At 40.7% G+C, this 20,358-nt stretch overlaps 1 protein-coding gene and 1 long non-coding RNA gene across 7 annotated transcripts in view; one reads left to right on the forward strand and one right to left on the reverse strand.

The window, feature by feature from the left end:
• The window catches only part of agap2 (ArfGAP with GTPase domain, ankyrin repeat and PH domain 2), a 41,560-nt gene extending 24,785 nt beyond the window's left edge, over positions 1-16,775 (reverse strand). For 3 of the 6 annotated variants that reach the window (XM_042004218.1, XM_042004217.1, XM_042004215.1), the window contains exons 1-2: positions 9,410-11,520; positions 455-513 (exon numbers count right to left, since the gene is read on the reverse strand). In XM_042004218.1, coding sequence (XP_041860152.1) covers positions 455-513; positions 9,410-10,433 — 1,083 coding nt within the window. In that variant the 5' untranslated portion in view covers positions 10,434-11,520. Of the gene's footprint in view, positions 1-454; positions 514-9,409; positions 11,521-16,472 lie in introns of those variants that run through there. The other 3 variants (XM_042004220.1, XM_042004219.1, XM_042004216.1) reach the window with 2 other exon arrangements.
• LOC121651800 lies at positions 1,299-2,003 on the forward strand. The gene is made up of 2 exons (XR_006012493.1): positions 1,299-1,328; positions 1,943-2,003. It is a non-coding gene; the product is annotated as an uncharacterized LOC121651800 (long non-coding RNA).
• Positions 16,776-20,358: the final 3,583 nt, after the last annotated feature.

A 20,358-nucleotide genomic window follows, 5' to 3' on the forward strand; every position in this document is an offset into this window, starting at 1 on the left:
TCAGGACTTGAAGGGCTCTGGAGGTCCACAGTTTCAGGGCGATTAACATCTGACAGCAACAATAGTTCATGTATGGAAGGATTTCAGGGTTGAATATGAATCCCCTCATCGTGCACATTTTTTGCTCACAATTTCACTTTTGACACTTGACAGTATTTCTACTTGGAATGAAGAATAATTACAGTTTAAGTGTTTTAATAAAGGATATTAATATAACTCCATCTATGACACCACTGGGTAAGCGATACTACATTTCATAGATAATCATCAGTTCCATTTATTCCAAAAATATTCTTGTTGATATTTGCTCACGTTTAAAATCTTCACCCCACCACTTCCCAACCTCTGACAAAGTTGAAAAAAAAGTAAATCAATTGTTTGACATGATTTATGGCCAATAGAGACAATCCTCCATTTTCTGATGTGCAAATGGTACAGGGGGTCCAACACTCACCAGTCTCAGCTCTGGGATGGATCTGCTCAATGTCCACTCCTGGCTGTTGGCAATGTTTACTGGAGAAACAGACAGAAAAACAGTCAGCAAGGCAAAGCCACAGAGTCCTCGTTCAGAGCATGTACAATAAGAATAAAAGCCTTTTTAAGGGCCTGTGCGGGGATAGAAGAGAGGGTTAATAAATCCCTCTTCTACTGTGTGATTGAATGATGGGTGGGACAACAACAAGGTGGTGAAGTGAAACAAACTCTGAACAGACTGATTTTAAAAATGTTGAAAGTAAAAAAGTTTTAGTCCAAAAGGGAATGATGGTGCCAGAAAGTTGACTGTTTTGATGACAGGGATTCATTACTAAATAAAAAAGTACAGTTAGCAGCAACAACAACAACAACAACAACAACAACAACAATATAAAAAAAAATAAAAATAATAATAATAATAATAATAATTAAAGCCGCAAGCGGCATCCATCGGGTCCGAGCGTCCTGGACCCCGCCACCCGTCTCATACACCTTTTCCTAGCATGGTAGGTAACCTGGTAACATGGTAGGTAACATGGTAAAACACCCTGCTGAGAATCTGAAATGTTGACATACCTAGTTAGCATTTTTAGCTATTATGCTAATATGCTAGCTAACATGCTATGTTGCCATGACAACAGGTGGTGTAATGCATGAAGGACCCAACAAGTATGAATCTTGTCAAGTTTGGTGCAGTTCCCATGTATTCCTATGGAGATATGAGGAAACCGTGTTTCATGGCGAGAAGGCTTTTTCCATCGGTTGCCACGGTTACAAGCTTTCTCCTATTCAAAAGATTTGAATAGCGTTTGGTCCCCAACTTCTCAGGAAGCTTCCCACCAAGTTTGGAGTCAGTCACACGAATCCCCTCAAAGTAGTTCATTCAAATACGATGCGTATATCCAAGATGGCGGGCACCCCGTTGCCATGGCAACAGGTGTTCAATTGACTTCTTTGCTGGACTTGGGGTGGTACACATATGAATCCTGTCAACTTTGGTGCAGATCCCATGTATTCCTATGGAGATATGAGCAAACCGTGTTTCTTGGCGAGGTCATTTTCCGTGGGTTGCCACGGTAACATGCTTTCTCCTATTAGAAAGATTTGAATAGCGTTTGGTCCCCAACTTGTCAGGAAGGCTCCCACCAAGTTTGGAGTCAGTCGCAAGAATCCCCTCAGACTAGTTCGTTCAAATGGCAGTGAAATCCAAGATGGCGGGCACCCCGTTGCCATGGCAACAGGTGTTCGATTGACTTCTTTGCTGGACTTGGGGTGTCACAGGTATGAATACTGTGGACTTTGGTGCAGATCCCATGTATTTCTATGGAGATATGAGCAAACCGTGTTTCATGACGAGAAGGTCATTTTCCGTCGGTTGCCACGGTAACACGCTTTCTGCTATTAGAAAGATTTGAATAGCGTTTGGTCCCCAACTTGTCAGGAAGCTTCCCACCAAGTTTCGAGTCAGTCGCACGAATCCCCTCAGACTAGTTCGTTCAAATACGATGTGTGTAAAGTGGAAAAAATGGCAAAAAAATGGCCACACACGCCAAGATGGCGGGCACCCCGTTTCCATGGCAACAGGTGTTTCATTGACTTTTTTGCTCGACTCGGGGTGATACACGTGTGTGCCCAGTTTCGTCTTCCTACGTCGAAGTAGACTTTTGGGACCCCATTCATTTGGGGATTTTTTTGGTCTCTAGGTGGCACTGTTGAGCCATTTGTGCATTGAAGTGTATGCGGACCATAGAATATGGAAATTTGCTCGGGGCTTGATGTGTGTGCCGAATTTCACAACTTTTCATGGGTGTTTAGGGGGTCAAATATGGCTTTAAGGCGCTTAGAAGGAGGAGAATAAACATTTCAACTACAATAGGGTCTCGCCATACTTTGTATGGCTCGGACCCTAATAATAACAATCGGTTTATTTGGGGTCAGTCGCTGGGGCTGCAGCTTAAGCAGAGAAGCACTGCTTCCCCTCCTGATCTGCCGGACAGAGGACCAAAATCTCCTTGAAGCCATCTGGAAGTGGTTCTCCAAGGCCTCACCAAACTTCTCCCATGACCGAGTTTTGGCCTCAGCAGTGCCACAGCTGCACTCTGCTTGGCTCACCGGTAACTAAAGGCTGTTTTTATTGTTGAAATGTAATTTTTCTGTTGGTAAAATCCCTTTAAATTTAGCTGACTTCCACAAACAAGCTCTTTCATCTTGGTTGCTGATTTATAAGCATAACTTCAGCCCCCATAGAAATAATATTTGGAACAACAAAGACATTCTTTATAAGAATAAATCCCTGTTTTATCTGCCATGGCCTGAAAAAGGAATTCTGTAAGTAGGTCAGTTGTTGGATGGTGTATTTCTGACATATTTAGAATTCATCCAAAAATTTAATTTATATGTTACAACTAAAGAATACGCTGTTATCTTGAATGCAATACCCACAGGCTCTCTCCATATTTTGAGAAATACTTCATTCAAAGAGACTAACACTGATTTTTTTTTTTTTTTAACTAATTGGTGATGTTGATATCACTGACAAACGCTGTACCAACAAATGAACGAAGTGTCCTACTCGATTTCACCTGCTGCAAATTTTTCTTGGTACTCTACCATGAGAGATTTTCAGTGGGAAAAAGCAAATAAAGTTACTTATAATTATTGTATTAATAACAAAGTAAAAGAAGTTTCTTATAAAATTTTACTTCAAATTTATCCTGTTAGGAAAACTCCTGAAAGATTCAAAATAAATATGGATGATGTCTGTGTGTTTTGCAAAACTGACAAAGAGACTATTGCTCATTTATTTTTCCATTGTCTTCATACCAAACAATTTTGGGCAGATATGGATTTGTATTATCCTCTGTTTTGTTCATTGTATGTTATCCATGTTCTTCATTGTATGTATCATTTTGTATGTAATAAAATAAAAAAAAGAAAGTGAGGAGGAAGAGGAGGAGCAGAAGAAGGAGGCTAGATAGCCTGTTAACTCCGATATAAATAAAGTTGACAGGAGGAAAAAAAAAAAAAAAAAAAACTATGTTTTATACCAGGTGCATTTGCGGCACATTACGGCTGAGCAGATTTAGTCAATGGTTTGTTTTGTACCAGGTGCACCACAGCACGTATCAGAAGCGTCTCAGAAGCGCCTTGTCGTGGCGCTCCGCTAAATTTACGCGCTGAGTCCATTTTTGACGCTTCACGCACCCAGAATGCATCAATTCAGTAGTTCAGATAGGGGCAGTCAGGAAATCAGACACGGGAGCAGTGCTTCCGGTATTTTTTAAACTAAAAGTCCTCGTGCAGATTTTAACCGGTCAGGGGGTCTCAGTGTTTTCTTTTTTTTTTTGTTGTTGTTTTTTTTTTTTTTTGTTTTTTCCATTATAGACAACATGACTTTTATCCTGGAAGTGGAGAATCACAAAATTCTCCTCTTATCCTGTGATTTTGTGATTTCACAGATCCCGCTAGGTGTACTGCCTGACATGCTCCTGGTATAAAATGCCACGCCACGCAGGTCGGAACAAAACGGTGGTGAAGCACGTGACGCACACGCACCCAGTATAAAAAAGGGGTAACAACAGCCTCAGGAGTCCCACAGGTCACAAGGTCCAGTAGTATGCCTTCTTCAGCTTGACAGCATCCCCCATTTCCGGCATCTGCCAACAAGTTTGGGATTCCTCCCAATCACACCCCTCAGGGTCTCACTGTCAGTGAAGTGAGCACTGAAGTCCTGCAGCAGAACGAGGGAGTCCACAGAAGGAGTGCTCTCCAGCACTCCACCTAAGGACTCTAAAAAGGGTGGGTACTCTGAACTTTGGTGCGTTGGCACAAACAACAGTCAGGAACCCCCCACTCCTCATACTCTGGGGTAAAACCCTATGTACAGGCACCAAGCCAGGGGGGAACGAGTATGCCCACATCTGCCTGATGCATCTCATTGGGAGCAACTTCAGAGTGAAAGACTTCTTGAGGAGACTGATTCCAAAGCCCAAGCAGTGTGTGAATCCAACTATATCTAGCCAAAACTGCTCGTCCTTGCGCACCAGCTCACATTCCTAAAGCTAGCTTTTGCAGCTGAGGATCGCCACATAGCTCACCCAATCCCCATGGCCCCTCCAGTGGTTGGTGGGCCCACAGGAAAGGGGTCCCATGTCATCCTTTTGTGTTGTGCACAAAACCTTAAAGAAATCCAAGAAAACAGACTTAAAAAACAAAACCAAAAACATAAGGTTTGGATCAGGCAGGGTCACAGACTCAGGAAATGGTGGCACATGTAAATGAGACGCTTTATAATAATGAACTGATTATTAAACTAAAGTTGTAATCTGTGTAAAAAGTGAAGCACAATTAGAGAAAACAAACAGCCAGTGGTTCTGAAGAGGAAACTAGAGGTTCATGGTTCAAACCGACACATATTTACCCCAAACTATTGTTTTTGTCTGAACTCTTCTCTAACAAAGAAGCTGACAGGTGGTAGAAAGGATTTATACTTTGGATATACAGGGGAGGGTCTAAAAAAAGGTTTTAATGGATGGCCAAGGCAGGGGCACTGACCAGGAAAAAGGCTGCGTTAATGACACCTTTTTTTAAGGTCTAGATTTTATAAAATATTGGCTTGATCATTACAACTAAAGTGATCATCTAATGTAAAGAAAAAATAAAGAAAAACAACCAATGATATATTTTTATCAACAGTTGTTTACTTTGGGTAATGCTGCTGGAAACCGATTGGCTCTCTTAGTTTTTTAATCTTAAAGAATATATTTAAAAGAATTAAAATTGAGCTGAATAATTGCAAATGTTTCTTGTAGATATAAAACTGTCTCAGCAGGTGACTCTGAAGAACAATAGATAAGCATACAGGTGTATATTTAATATGGCAGCTCAGAAAATGTGTGTTTGAGTGCCGCCTGCTGCACACACTTTACATACACTCCGATGACCGACTCCACTGACCACCACAACACCGTCACACTCCATTCCCTCACCGGCACCAGGAGAGTACCACAAATTGCCACCTGGTCTGTGGGAAACACTGGAGTATACCACAAAAAGTATTCAACCTGATGATGAAAATTCATCCTCTTGATGATAAAACTAATTTGATCGGAGTCCAAAGGCATGCTTATTAGTTCTTTTTTTGTGTGTAATTTCTGAGTGGTGAGTAGGGATGGGAATTGAAACCTGGTTCCATTCAGAAACCAGTTCTAAATTTTCCAAAGCACGGGAATCTTGCATCACTGGGCTTATCAATGCTCTCTATTGGTGCTAACAGATGCTGGCCAGCTCACAGACAACAAATAAACAGACATGCGTTGCTATTCCAATTTGCTGTTGGAAGAGGCGATCCAGAGCATGACTACATTTCATCAACTAACATGACAGTGGCACAAGCTGTAATGTTTGTATTGGAAATACCAATAATGGTCATAGATAATAGGACAGACCGATATATATTATGCCAGAAAGTTCAACACTTAGCAACTGTGAGTTTTCCTCCTACTGTTAGAATAGAATAAATAGAGTACATTGCCATTACAGTATAAATAATATTGCGATCTTTTCAAGTGCACATGCTGCTTCACACACACTTTGCGTACATGTTGACAGGTGCAGTGAGAAGGCAAGATTTCCTTCATAAACTGTACTACTTAAGCTGTGTGTTTCAGTGCATTTCTTGATGATGTAGACATTTATTCCTGCAAGGTCCAGTAATGATGTAAAATACAGCATGAATCAATCTCCAGTGTTGGAAAAGTTCAGTTTATACATGAACTAGTTCAAAGTTCAGTTCACAAATTTTAAAATAAACTAGTTCAGTTCATAGTACATCATTCAAATTTTTTCACTGAGTTAAAAAATTTGACAAAACCTTTAAACATTATTTATCTTTTCATTAAGTCACTTATCAATTTTTTTGTGGACGTATTTTTTTCAGAATTGTTTGTCCAATAAAAAGTATAGGACTTCATAAAAGTGCAATAATCAGCCCAACTGAATAAGTAAAAACCAAAACAAAAAAAAGCATGCAAGACCATACAGTATGTCTTGCGTTTGTCAAGTTTATGAAAGCTGAGGGTTCCTCTTTTCTCAAAGGCTGCAGGTCTCTGATAATATGCTGAAAACGGTTTTCCAGCTGCGGCTGGAAGCTGAAGACAACGGAGCTGTACTGTACGACATTATTTAGTTTTGGGTGGTAGAGGATCTGCTTTAGCACGCCGTTGCCAAGATTCTTTTTAATGACATTTAGTTCACATACCTTGGAAGGCTGGCCGGGTGCTTTATTTCAATCTGCCTTTTTTGAGAACGCCTCCCCCTAGCAAGCAGCTGTTGCAACTGCGTGACATGGTCTGCTTGAGTAAAGTGCAGTGTGAAAGCAAACTAAACCAAACAAAAGTGTAAATTTTTTCAGAGTATCGAACAAAGTACCCCAGACTATCCTGGTGTGAATGTGCCCTAAAAGATTTGCTCCACTGCTATCGTGTAGAAGCCAAGTGAGCATCACATGAATGCAGCTTCAGTCAAGAAAATGGGCTTAAATTAGAGCCGCTGCTGTAGGCTGGTCCTTTGCATAAAGGATAACTCCTGTTACAGAAACACACACACACAGTTTGTCTGCCTTTGTGTGTCTTCCTGACTGAAAAGCTCTTTTCATGACCTGCTGCTGGTGCCAACACTGATCAGACAGTGCAGTCTCTCTGCAGCTTCAGCCATAGATTCCTGCAGATATCTCTCCAAGCCATCACTGGCACTCCACAACAACTCTCATGTTCAAATTTATGACTCAACTCTGGGTTTTTTAAAGTCATGAGTCAATACTTTCTCTCTCTCTCTCTCTCTCTCTCTCTCTCTCTCTCTCTCTCTCTCTCTCTCTCTCTCTCTCTCTCTCTCACTCAAACACGCACACACTCATAAACCTCCTCCACCCTCTGTTTCATCCGGCTCTACCTCTGTAGCAGCAGCAGAAGCAGCAGTCCTGACGGTTGCCATGGCAACACTTCCTCCTGCCCTGAGAGATGTGTGCGCGGTCGGCAGGGCTGTTCTTACTACTGAGTAAATCCACAGTGTGCATGTGTAACAGTGTGAATACACAATGAGTGAATGAATACATAAAAGACACTCGCCTCGTCTCCGAGCAAACATGTCACTAAAACACACATACTGCAAAGAGGAAGCTGAGAAATGCCACATGTATGCTTCTGACATAAATTTAGATAAAAGCCAACAGGAACAAAGAGGGAGAGAGGGAGAAATGAAGCTCCAGTGGGTGGAATATCAAAGATGGGATTTAAATGTTTTCACTTGGAATGAATAAATATTACCTTGTGTCTCTCTCCCCCTCCTTTCCAACCCTTCCAGCTCTGAGGATGTATAGCTGAAAACAGAAATCAACTGGAGCAGAGCAATCCATCTGTGGTTAGCCACTATCTCCTCTCCCCTTTGGCTTTATTATGAGATTTAATCCCATGCTGGGAAGGTTGCTAAGTGTGTCGGTGTGGGTGAAATCAGCCCACGCTTTCAAAAGAATTAGATTAAGACTGTCTGAGATTATTCTATTGTCAGTTCTCAGATCCAAGAGCATCATATGTCATCAGCTTCCAGTCATACATAGTGTCAAGAAAATCTTCCTCAAACACATGACAGAATGACAGTCTGTAAAAATCTCCACTTTCAAAGGTTCTTTATAAACAGCAACCCCACCCAGTCCCAGCACGCCTGGTTTTAACCTCTTCTTGACAAGGTCTGTTATCTTTGCCTCCTATCTGAAATGACATAGCCTACCCAAAATAAATTAAATATAGATTCACAACTACACGGGCTGTATGTATAATCTTGGTCTCTAAAGAAAGCTGAAGCATGTGAGATTACTACAAAAGTGCCAGAATCAAGATATGTATTAATCTGTCAGAGTAAATTAACCTGGAACAGAGTACAAAATGTAAATGTTTATCTTTTCCTAAAAGAAAACCACATTACTTTCAGTGAAAACCAAAGGATAGCAGGCCAATCCATCCAGGATTCCAAATTCAGTCCAGATGCAGTAAAGATGTCGGGTGAATTAGAAAAGTAGTCATAATAATTAGTAAAATAGTCCTAGGAATTAGTGAAGTAGTCATAGGAAGTAGTCATATAATCATATTAATTAGTAACATGGTCCTAGGAATGAGTAAAGTAGTCCTAGAAATTAGTAAAATAATGTCTAATGAGGATCTCTGCTACAGTAGAAGCAAAAAGTGAAAGTTTTCCAGGTGTTTTAATAGAAGTGTTACACTGGTAAATATTTCAAGAAGCCATCAGTCAATGTTTTATTTTATTTTTATTTATTTATATATTTATTTTAATGTTATGATGTTGATGATAGACACCTCTATCAATGGTCAGAATCAGGAAAATCGAGGGATTGCCCCCAAATTTACTTTAGAAACAGGATCCAGTAAGAAGTGAAGCCCAAGATAGTAAATAATAGAAAGACTGAATACTTCACTGTAAAACCCCCTTTATCTCCATGGAAACTACCGGAACCTTCCTGATTAAATTCAAACAAAGGCAGGAATAAAACTTTTCACCTCAAAACAGCAAGTTTTTGTCCCACAGGGATGAGACAGACATCTTTGTGAGCTGTTCTCATGGTTTTCTTACATTTATATATGATGACTTGGGGTTTGAACTGTGTTTGGCTTGGATGCCAATACTTAGGATTCTTTTGGCTGAGGTTCTCATTGTCATTTTGGTATGGTATATGTTAGAATATCTGCTTCCTAGTGTCTGCAAACATCTTCTTTACTGTAGTATCTCATGCTACCCCCTGTACAGGGGGGACTAGTCAAGAAAATGTTAAATGGATGCCTCTGTACAGGTGGAGAAGTCAATTTTGTGCCATGGCTGTGGGTTTAGAGCTGGTGACAGTGGTGTAGTGAGTAATGTGACCTCATACCTTCCTCCTCACTGGAATCTCTCTGGATATAAACTGGAGGTGCTGTGCAGGATGGCCCCATGGCCCCTGAACTGCTCTTTGTGAAAATGCCACTGATGAACTTGAGCATCTTCCTGTCCTTGGCAGAGCCTCGCTGGCCCTGCTGGGCTTCCCTCGCCAGCCCCAGGTCTTCAGACAGGCTGTTCAGGTCACTGTTATCCAGCGTACGGCTTTTACCTTTACGAGCCGGTTTAGAGACCTGTGTTGTAGGTGCAGGTAGAGAGGTTGAGCCTGTTTTTAGTCTCTCCTTCCTGGGGATGTCCCTCATCACTGCTGCCACTCCAACTCCAGTGTCCTGAGGCATTTCAGCTTGAGCCTCATCTCGAACATCCCTCCATCCTTCAGACCGGCTTGCCTCAGCCCAGGAGGCACGGCAGGGGCCTGGCGAGCGCGTCAGCCCGCGGCAGTCCTTTCGATCCAGGCTCTGTGCTGAAGTAGGGCTTCGCTCTCGGCCCTCTCTGGATTCACGACCACGGGTGGCAACACTGCTGTGAGATTTGAGGAGACTCACGGGACGCTGTCCTGCTGGACGAATTGGGAGACTCGTTCTGGTGGGGGTCTGGCTGGGCTCTACCACCTCCAGTGATGGAGATCTGCTTTGCTTTGCCTCTTGGGTGACAACCATCTTCGCAGCTATGACTGGAGACTTCTGAACTGTCCTTGTCTCTGAAGGAACAGAGATCAGGAGCTCACATGGAGGCCTTTTACCTCCTTTACTTCCAACATCAACATGAGGAGTCAGGCTATCTGTTGGGAGGGGGGATGTTCTGCTGTCTCCTCCAGCCACTCCAGCCCCATTTTCAGTCTGAGTAGGAGCTCCACCTTCAGTCTCCACTCTCATCCTCCCTTCTTGTCCACCCTCCACCTCCATCCCCTGGGAGGCGTTCTTGCCCTCTCCTCCATTCTCCTCCACAGCCTCTACCTTCACCAAGGTGAGGGAAATGAGGTAGGTAGTGCGTTGCTGCAGGGCGCCGCCTCCACTCATGTGGCCAGGCTTTAGAAGACACCGTGGATTAATTCAACCAGACTGAACATGAACGACAGAGCATCTGCAGCGTGGTTGGGTGAGAGAGAATCTAACAGCACAACGGAAACTAAAAATTTACATGGAGGGAGATGAAGTTTCTCCTTGGAAGACTCTATGGTTTCATCATCCATCCCCCAGATTCCAGTCTCTGACCTTCTTTATTTCAATTATAGATTTCTGATCTGACTGTAATTGTTATTTCTATGGAAAAAGAACAAAAACAAAATCCACTCCTGGTAACCTTCAGTACGCTGTCAGTCTTTTGTCCCTAGAAGCATTCAAATCTCTTCCTGTAAGCATGCAGCTAATGAGGCAAATAAATCTTCATTACCATGTCAGATGAATCATCTCTGATGGTATTTATTTACTTCACCTTATCTTAATGTGATGCGTCCCCATCTGACATGTAACTCAGTCCATCCTGGTCATTGACAGCATCAGTCAGCTCAGATTCAGATCAGGAGAGCTGCTGTCTGTGTTAAAATCATGGAGGATGAGAAGAAGAGCAGCTGATGAGTGAATAGGTAAATTCTTTAGAAATCTGCAGGTATCGTCTAAAAGCAGTGCGATGAAGGCAGTCTGATCCAGATCATGGGCTGTCACAGTGATCCTCACATGTGTGGGTACAGCGGTCTCCATTCAGGAAGGCAGATAGCCTCGCTAAGGGGTGGGTGGAGGGAATCAGGAGGGGACGCCAGCAGAAGTCCAAGCAAATATCTGGAGATGCATGAATGAGTAAGGTTCCATCCGGCCATCACGCCCCTCTCCTGGCTTCTGGGCAGCCTGTGTCCTTTAAAAACATCAGACGCTGAGCATGACAACACGGAGCTGGTCCACAGGAGGCTGCTGGGGAGTGGGGGTCAGCTCTCCAGCAGCTCCACCACCGGCTCCGAAGCCTCTGACAGACACTCCGTCACACAGGTTCAGCCAGTCCGAAGCAGATCACACCCTCAGACATGCTTAGCTCTTCTCTCACCAACACACTGACAGAATTCTTTGGGGCTCCTCCCTCTGTATGCCCCTCCTCAATCTAACATGTAATCCATACAATGCAGAAAGATGCTGCTTCCCCTCCTTTATTTTCTCCCTCACTGCTTCTCCGGCTGCTCCCTTCACACTTTGCAGGGTTTTGTTTTTTATTGCTCATCCCATTTCCATCCCCTCCCCTCCATTTTTTCTCTGTGTGAGCAGAAGAGGGAAAGGGGGGGCTAACGGTTGGTGGTGAAACGGCAGTGCGCATATAAGCTGGATCTGCTCAGTGACAGGAGGCTGTAGAGGAAAGATCTGTGATGGGGTTATTCGGGAATAAAAAAGGGCAGGAAAAGGGGATCTGGCTGGAAATGAGGGACAGGATGTGAATTCCATGTGTCTGTTTGATTTACATGTCAGCCAGAACCATTAGATCCTTATTCTTCATCCGTCTGCAGCTGTTTGACTAAATAAGTGTGTCGGTGGGCGTGTAGCTCCTCCTCAGGAGGAGGCTTGGCTTGTTTGTTGCTAAGGTGTTACAATCTTCCTGGCTCTGGAGGCATAATAATCACCCCCATGTCCTTCCTCTTCCTCCTCTGTCTTTGGTCCATTCGGCATTGTAATCTCTTTCAGGATATCAGAATAGTGTGTGTGTGTGAGTGTGTGAGTAAAAGAGGTTTCCTGTGAGTTTATTGATCTGTAGTCTATTGCCTATACAATGTGTGTTCATTAGCACAAGTGGGTGCTCTGCATGAAGTACACACATAAGTATGAGAGCATGACAGTATATTGGACATCAATATTTGAACAACTAAATTAAAAGGATTTAAAATAAACTATTTTAATTTGTTTATGTGTTTTTTTTATTATTATATGGTGTACTATAAAGTGACATACCGTGTTGCTCATAACTGTCCCACATTTCTCTGTGTACAACAATAAACCAGAGTAGAACATTAATTATTGACAAAAATAGCTGAAATGCTTCTGCTTGATGAGAATATTTTCTTTAAAATGTATTTTGCTCCAATGTGGGTCGCATCATCTGCATACAGTACAGGCTACTTTGATTCATGTTCTTACAATAGAACTTATCACTGGTTCGGTGAATCTTGGTCATAACAAGATGAAACTTAGAGTTTTGGAATCTGTAAGATGTGAGCTTTCAGTAGAGGAGTCGTTTGTCAATGTTCACGCCTTCGGGTGGACACGGGGAGACGAAGTTTGTGTTTACATATTTTTTCAGACTTTGTCTTAACTGTGTTTGTTGGTGATAGAAATGGTTTTGCTGAGCTGTTAGCTGAGATTCTGGACTTTCTGTGGACACCACACATGTTTATAGTTACATTTACAGACCTGATGTTATACTCGTAAAACCAGACGTTAACCCCTTAACTCCCGGTAGCGGAGGGTGCAGGCGCAAGAGGCTAAGCTAAATTCAAACTGGGGGGTATGACAACATGACAAGGTAGGCAAATGGAATTGGGAAAATGCAGCAGACAAACGAATCTTTTGACAACTTGGACTTGGAAACATTCTGGTCCACACTCCAGACCACTTGGTGGCAGTAATGCACGATTCGTTTTAGCCAACTGCCAAAAAATATAAAGAAGAAGAACTGCAGAACAGAGCAGGGTTTAGTTACAAAGTTATAAGTCATATATTTATGGGAATGTTTATTCCTCCAAAGGGGGGCATGGTAGAAAAAGTATGAGAACCACTGATCTATACAGTCAACCAAGGAATGCAAAGTTAGAGAATTTATAGACAAGAAATCTGAATAATAGTCTGGCACTTAAGAAAGAAGAAAGAGAAGCAACATTAACCTTGCTGTTTAAAGAGAAAAGTATTACTAAATCTGTTTATTTGTTTAGTGCAGGGGTCTGCAACCTCCAGCAGTTTGAGCCCGGCATTAAGAGCTATTGTGGAAGAAGGAGATGAAGGAATGTTAAAAGAGATGCCAAATAAATAGGACTGAACAAAAGAGAAAGAAAATGCAAGATTGGAAATAATGAGGACATAAATATGACTGAATAAAAAAACGTAATTAATAAATACATAAAATTTTCAGACAAAAAAAGGCAGAAATTTATGATTTTGGGATAAGAAAATGTGAACGGAAAATAATAAAGAAATAAATGTAAGCATACAAATGAAGTAGGGAAGGCATGTAAAAAAATCACTAAACAAATAAACTAAACTGAGAATGAAGTAGAAAAGTAAATAAATTGAAATATAATACAATGTCTAATTAAAATAACTGAAAATGACAAAAGAAATTTGCATTTGTTGTCACATCTTACATGTTTCTTAAGTGAAAAAATGTTTTTAATTTATTTATTGGCATATCAATTTGTTTATAGGTCCAGTTTTATATTTCTGTATTTATTTCTTATTTTGGGAGTTTCAGTCCTCCATAATTTAAACATATAATTATGTAAAATAAATGTGTGTTTAAATATATAGGTCAACTATAACTATTGATTATTTTCAATAATGATTATTCTGCCTCAAATAGTTTGGTCTACAAAACATGTGAAAGAGTGAAAAATGCAAAATATTTTCCTCATCACATGTAATAGAAATGCCAATTTAACAGACAGTATTTGTTCAGTTGAAATTGTGATTATATATATATATATATATATATACATATGTATTTGGCTGATGGTTTGCATGACTAAACACAAGTAAAAATGATGACAGGAGATGGAGGAGAGGTTCTGATGCAGATATTCATCACTGAGTTAACAGTAGGTGTAATTTCATGTTAATCACTGTCAGAAAAAACATCCCTCTGTCTTTTGTCTTATATGTCCACCATCCTCCCGACATACAAAATGTGAATATACACCTGCTCGGCCTGCTCCTCCTCCCCTCCAGTCAGAGACCAATAACTACTCGCACTGAATACAAAAGACCTCTGACAAGTGCCTCTAGCTCGAGGCAAAACCTAACCTGAGAGTGGACTGCTGCAGCCTCCGACATAGAAGCAGAAATGAGGGCAAAATGTCACACAGAGCGATGGAGATGTGTCTTGTTTAAAGTCTTTAAAACACTTTTAGGGCAATGACGGCTGTTTGTGTCAAATATCTGCATTTTGCTATGTGAGGACATGACATACATGTAGGATATTTACTACAGTTTGCATTGCTGCAAGGTGAAAATCATTATTGTGACACTCCCTCACTCAACAGAAGTCACACACACGCTTACATGAATACCATTTTCTTATGCACACAAAGCTCCAGCAAGCAGACACACACCCATGGGCAGGTGTTGTCAGATGGCCAGTGGCCAAGGGCAGTGGTCATGCTGGGTGATTTTTCATTTCTCCTTCGCTGTGAGCTGTCCTCCCTGTCTTTCCCCTAAATCTCTTCCTCTGCTGCCATGCTGCTGCAGACACCACATCTTTGCATTCAAATGTCCTCATTCACCTCACTCTAATCTTCCTCAGTCTCACATCTATAAATTTTACTTCAGTTTACTTTATCTGAAGTCCATCTCAGCTGCTATCTAGCAACCTATCACAGGGCCAACACAGAGACAAACCACACAATCTCACTCCTGGGGTCAGTTAAGTCACCGATCATCCTATTGCTTGCAGTTGGGTACAGATGTTCCTGCTGTGCAGACTGTCGTAAATCATGTCACCTGCCCAAAAAGTTAGGTCCCATTTTACATTGAAATTTCACAAGCTGAACATTATAGGCTGCTGTGTGGAAATCATCGATGATGCAGGGGAGGGGCTAGGACAGCCATGGGGCAGGATGGCTTTGACCATCTCTGAAATCAGATTGGACCACCCAAGTGATGCAGGCTACTGGAGGACGAGGACAGAAACAATTTCCAGACCTGCATGGATCACCAGTATCACTACACCACTTTGAAGTAAATTTTAAAGTAGTTTCCAAATTAGTCATCCTTTAAAAAATATCTGGCTGCACCTTTCTAGATGAGATTTTGTCCCTGTATAAAAAAATAGAAAACAACTCAGTTAATCAAGATTTCCACATTGAAGCTGAAAATTAACTATAAAGTTTGAGCCTGTTTTCTGGAGTACCTCAGTATCCACATCACTTTTAGTGCTGACTAAAGGCCCATTTATGCTCGACACAAAAGATGGACAGACACATTTGTATTCATATTCCTCTGAACCACTGAGATTTTATCTCAGTATCATCTTCACCTGTGAGATAAATATCAAAGATTAAAAAAGATATTCTGCCTGAAACGTGTAACTAAATCCATTAGGTAAAGTGGTATCATTTTACTTTTATACTTCTTCTGAAAGCAGAACTTACATTTATTGCTGTTTTTTGACATTTTCCTATTAGTAATATTGACTGAACTCAAAGATTGGAGTACTTCCACCCAGATTAAATCTCAGCATTGCTGCAGCACAAACCAGGTTTTGTAAAACAAAATGAAAAGGAGGAAAGAAAGAAACACATCAGTGACACGTCACTTCAACAAGAAACAGTGGGAAGAAGCCGTAAGAGGAAATGATGTAAAACTGATCATGTAACTGAGTTCTGTTTGTCTGAAAGGAAGTGGCTTTGAGGCCAGTTGCAGATTGGTAGACAGGAAGTAGGCCGCACGGCAAGTTTCATCCTGCTGCCATGGCAATGGCTGCTGAGGGATGTCGCCATTGGTCGCCTGTGTCCAGTAATGTCCAATGCTACTACTAAACAGCAGCTGGGACTGAGGGATTTTTAACCTTATAATAAAAAAAAAAACACTAAAAATGAACAACCCCACCCCCACATGCCCCAAAGCTACACACAGGAAGCTGTGAGGTAGATATCAATCACCAACTCACATCACAGAAATAAAGCTTAGAAAAGAAGTAACTATTCTATGATTTGCACACAGCTTTTACTGTTTATCGCACCAAGTAACGTGTTGCTGAGCACTGTCTTAAAGTGACAAAAGTTAATTAAGTGTTTCACTAGGTTGGCGGATGAGTAAAATGTGGCTTTCTTCAGTAATAACAACACACAGAAAGATTAATAAAGATGATCTTACCTTGAATGCTCTGGAGGGAAAATTTGAGGTCAGAGCACAGCTGTTGATCCCCTACTCTCTCAAACTGCTTAAAGAGTCTTTTGATTGCAGTCTGGAGAGATCCATGCCTCTTTATTTCTGCTTTTATCGCAGTGGAAATCACCGATTTGTTGTTGCTGGTCATCCTCACATATGAATCAGCTGTAAACTGAAGCAAAGAGCTGCTTCAGGCCATTTGTCACAGTTTGTTCCACAAGAAGAAGTCAAGATGTAGTGGCGGCAGAAGAAGACGTGAAGGCACTTCAGTCTGTCGTTCTCTCTCTCTTTTTAAACCACAAACGTCAGATCATGACAACGAGCACCTCAGTTTCCTCTGCAGCTCTGAACTGAATTTAATTCACTTCCTATTTTTATGCCATACACTTCTCAGTGAGCACTGACTGCTGTCAAAGAAAAATAAGCTGAGGCTGCCATATTCCAGATACTTCTCTTAAAATAAAATACTTTGTTTATCCCAGAGGAAAATCACAATGTTGTAGCATGTTTTTTTTTTTTTTTTTTTTTTTTTTTTATTAAAACAATAATAATTAGAAGATGATATTGCCATGTTCTGGAGAGTGATGCCTGCTGGCAGGAATGATCTCTGGTTCCTTTCTGTCCTGCATTGGACTTGACGAAGCCTCACAGTAAGCTCACTCCTCACTGTGTTGTGTAGAGGATGTGAAGAATAATAATAAATAATTAAATTAGTAAGTAAATAAATACAAAAATTTAACTAGTAAAATTTAAAAATTGAACAGGAATAAAACTTAGTTATAAGCTAAATTAAAACAGTAGGTCTTAACCCTCTTTTTAAAAACAGTCTCTGAGGCCCTTAGGCCCTCAGGCAAGACGTTCCACAGGTGGGGGCCATAATGGTGAAAGTGTCCAACCCAAAGGTTTTGGTCTGAACATTGGGAACAACCAAAAGGCCGGTACCAGAAGACCTCAAGGTCCGCGAAGGTTCATACTTTAAAGCAGGTCAGATAAATAAGAAGAACTTCTAAAGGTTCTCTTGAACCTTAAGACATTTATAAACAGTGCTTTGTTTACTCCTGTTCCTCCTGAAGTTAACAATCATCTCTTTTGTTTTGTTTGTGTTCAAGATGAGGTGATTGTTTCTGCACCACCTCACAAACTGACTGAGTCAAATTGAAAATGAGTCATTATGAAGAACTTCATAGGCTGTTGGACCCATTAAATTTGACCCATTTGCCATGGGTCAACTAGACCTGAACATCCTGTATGTAACATAAATGTGTAAGGGGAATGCACAGTGTATGGTCATTGAAAATGTTTAAGGATATATGTTCTTCAGGGACAATAAGACAAGGAGTCTGAGGCTGAAAAAATTGTATCGTTTTACTTTTAACAAAAAATGAAAACAGGTCCCACAGGCCCGAAGAGTGTACAAGGAATCCATTCAGTTGTACTGGTAATCTGGATTATTTTTCCTGAAAATATTTTTTTTAAAAAACAGCCTAGTGGAAAATCTGATTGGCTGGTAACTTTAGGAATGTAAAGACATCTGCTTTTCTAAATATACAATGAGAACATTTTAATGGGTAGAACTATACAAATGGATTTTGTTATGCATATTATTCATAAACATTGTTTTTTACGGAAAGACAGAACAGAATGTTGTAAGAATACAGCGAAAATGAGACATCTGGTTGGTTCGTGGTTACTGTTAATCCCCAGATGATGGCAGTAATGAAAAAGTCCACATACAGTAGCTGCTTGAAAGCCCAAGGAAGAAGAAGAAGAAGAAGCAGAAGAAGAAGAAGAAGCAGAAGAAGAGGGGGGTGGGGGCGTTTGGGGGCGGGGCAACCGCCATGACGTCCCGTGTGGCGCAGACCAGAGCCCTCGGAGTCGTGACACCCGTGTGCAAAAAATGGCGGCGCACTTCCGGGTTACAGGATCGGTTCAATAGTTCCAAACACCAGACCGTACTGTGGTCATCGCCAGTGCATTCCCTTCGTTTTCAGAGGTAAGTCGATGAAATATCAGTCTTATAAGTCACGAAAATGCATGTACACTCTGTCGGACGTCCTGCAATGAAATAATTATGTCTGTTAAATGTGATAAGTTTTTGTTTAAATGTATTTTACCTTAGTATGTTATAGATATTGTACTTTTACCCCATGGCCACCAGCTTTTTTGTTTAGGTCGAATAAGTGTGGTCACAGTCTTATATTATTTATTTCAATGTACTCATCAAGTGCATTGTTATTCATAGAATTTGATGTTCAATATGAGTTCGGTTAGTGGAAAAGTATTAAAAAATAATAAAAAGGTATTGTTCTGTCACCTGTGGAGACATAAGCTACCTTACACAGTTTCTTATTTTTGCTTATATGTGCAGCTATATTAAAATCCTTCCTGCCAACCATTACAAGCCACCTCTTTCTCTGTTCTGGGTCCCTCGGAAATCCATACATTGGGAATTCTGGTTGGAGCATCCAAATACTGCACAGTTCACCGTGATTAACTGTTTTCTTGTCTGTAAAATGTTACATATAACCATTGCATATAATAGAAAATCAGAGCAGATGACCTGTGAGGGAATTATCCAGAGCCTACTGATTTTTCTCCATTAAATTTTATTTAAACTGTTTAAATATTTATTAAAACTGCCTTGTCCCCTTTTTCTTTCCATGTTCCATGCACCAATAACTGACTAATAATCACCTAAATTATTCCTAATTAACTTATATTTCACAGATTCCCTGTGCATCTCTATTCACTCACTATCACTGTTTTATCTTCCCTCCTTACTCTTGCATTACTTTTTCACACATACTTGATCACTTATTTGATAACACTTTCATTTAAAAAATTATTCGTTCAGGAGCAGGAACACTGACATCCATTAGTTTGCCATTTTTCCTTCCCCAGGGTTTATTTTTATCATTTCATTATGGATACTGTAACTGATTTATTTACTTCACTGCCTTGCCCTATTGTTGTATGTCATTAAAAACTTGTGTTTTGAAGGATTTCACTCGTTTTCTTGTCCTGCTGATGCCACCAGTAGCTCAAATAAGCTTTTAGTTAAACCAAGCTACTCAGTGAGACGTTTCTTTTTACATTCAAAGCAAAGCAACTTTATTTGTACAGCACAATTCAACAACATGGTGATTCAAAGGGCTTTACAAAGACATTAAAAACATAATATATGAAGCATAATTTAATATAAAAACAAGACACGGGGGAAGAGCATAAACTATGAATGATCAAGGTTTTTTTTTTTAATCTAGTTTAAGAGAGACAGTGCAGATTTGGACTTTTAAATACAAACAATTGAAATGCAGCTGAAAGACACAGTTCTGTCTGAAGGGGATCTTCAGTGTTGTATGCATTGTGTCGGACTTTAAGTCCATACTGCTGGGACATTACATGCTACCACACGTCTGGCTTCAATAATTAGATGAAAGTAAGCCGTAACAAACTAATCATTTAACCTTACAAAAGTGAATTGTAAGGACGGTTAGCAGTAAGAAATATAGAGACTAATGAGGACCATCATGTCTGGTCTTTAATAAATGCTAGGTTGTTAACTGAGATGAATATTTCCATTCAAAAATTTATTAAATTATTGTGCTGGTTACACTTATTTAATCTATTGTCAAACATGACTTGATCATCACTTAAATCAACATTAATATAATAATGTATTCAATAACAAACGTGTATGTACAGCAATAATATGCTTATATAGTACCCACCCTCAGTAATCCGACCGCTGCTGTCTGTTCCGTAGCAGAGTCTACGCACTGAGCGGGGTTTGTTTGGAACTATTGGAAGCTCCATGACCCACGTGACCGCTCTTCCAGCGAAGTCAACGGAAGTCGCAACTCTGAGTATA

The sequence above is a fragment of the Melanotaenia boesemani genome, chromosome 13 (assembly GCF_017639745.1).
Source record: "Melanotaenia boesemani isolate fMelBoe1 chromosome 13, fMelBoe1.pri, whole genome shotgun sequence".
Taxonomy (NCBI): domain Eukaryota; kingdom Metazoa; phylum Chordata; class Actinopteri; order Atheriniformes; family Melanotaeniidae; genus Melanotaenia; species Melanotaenia boesemani.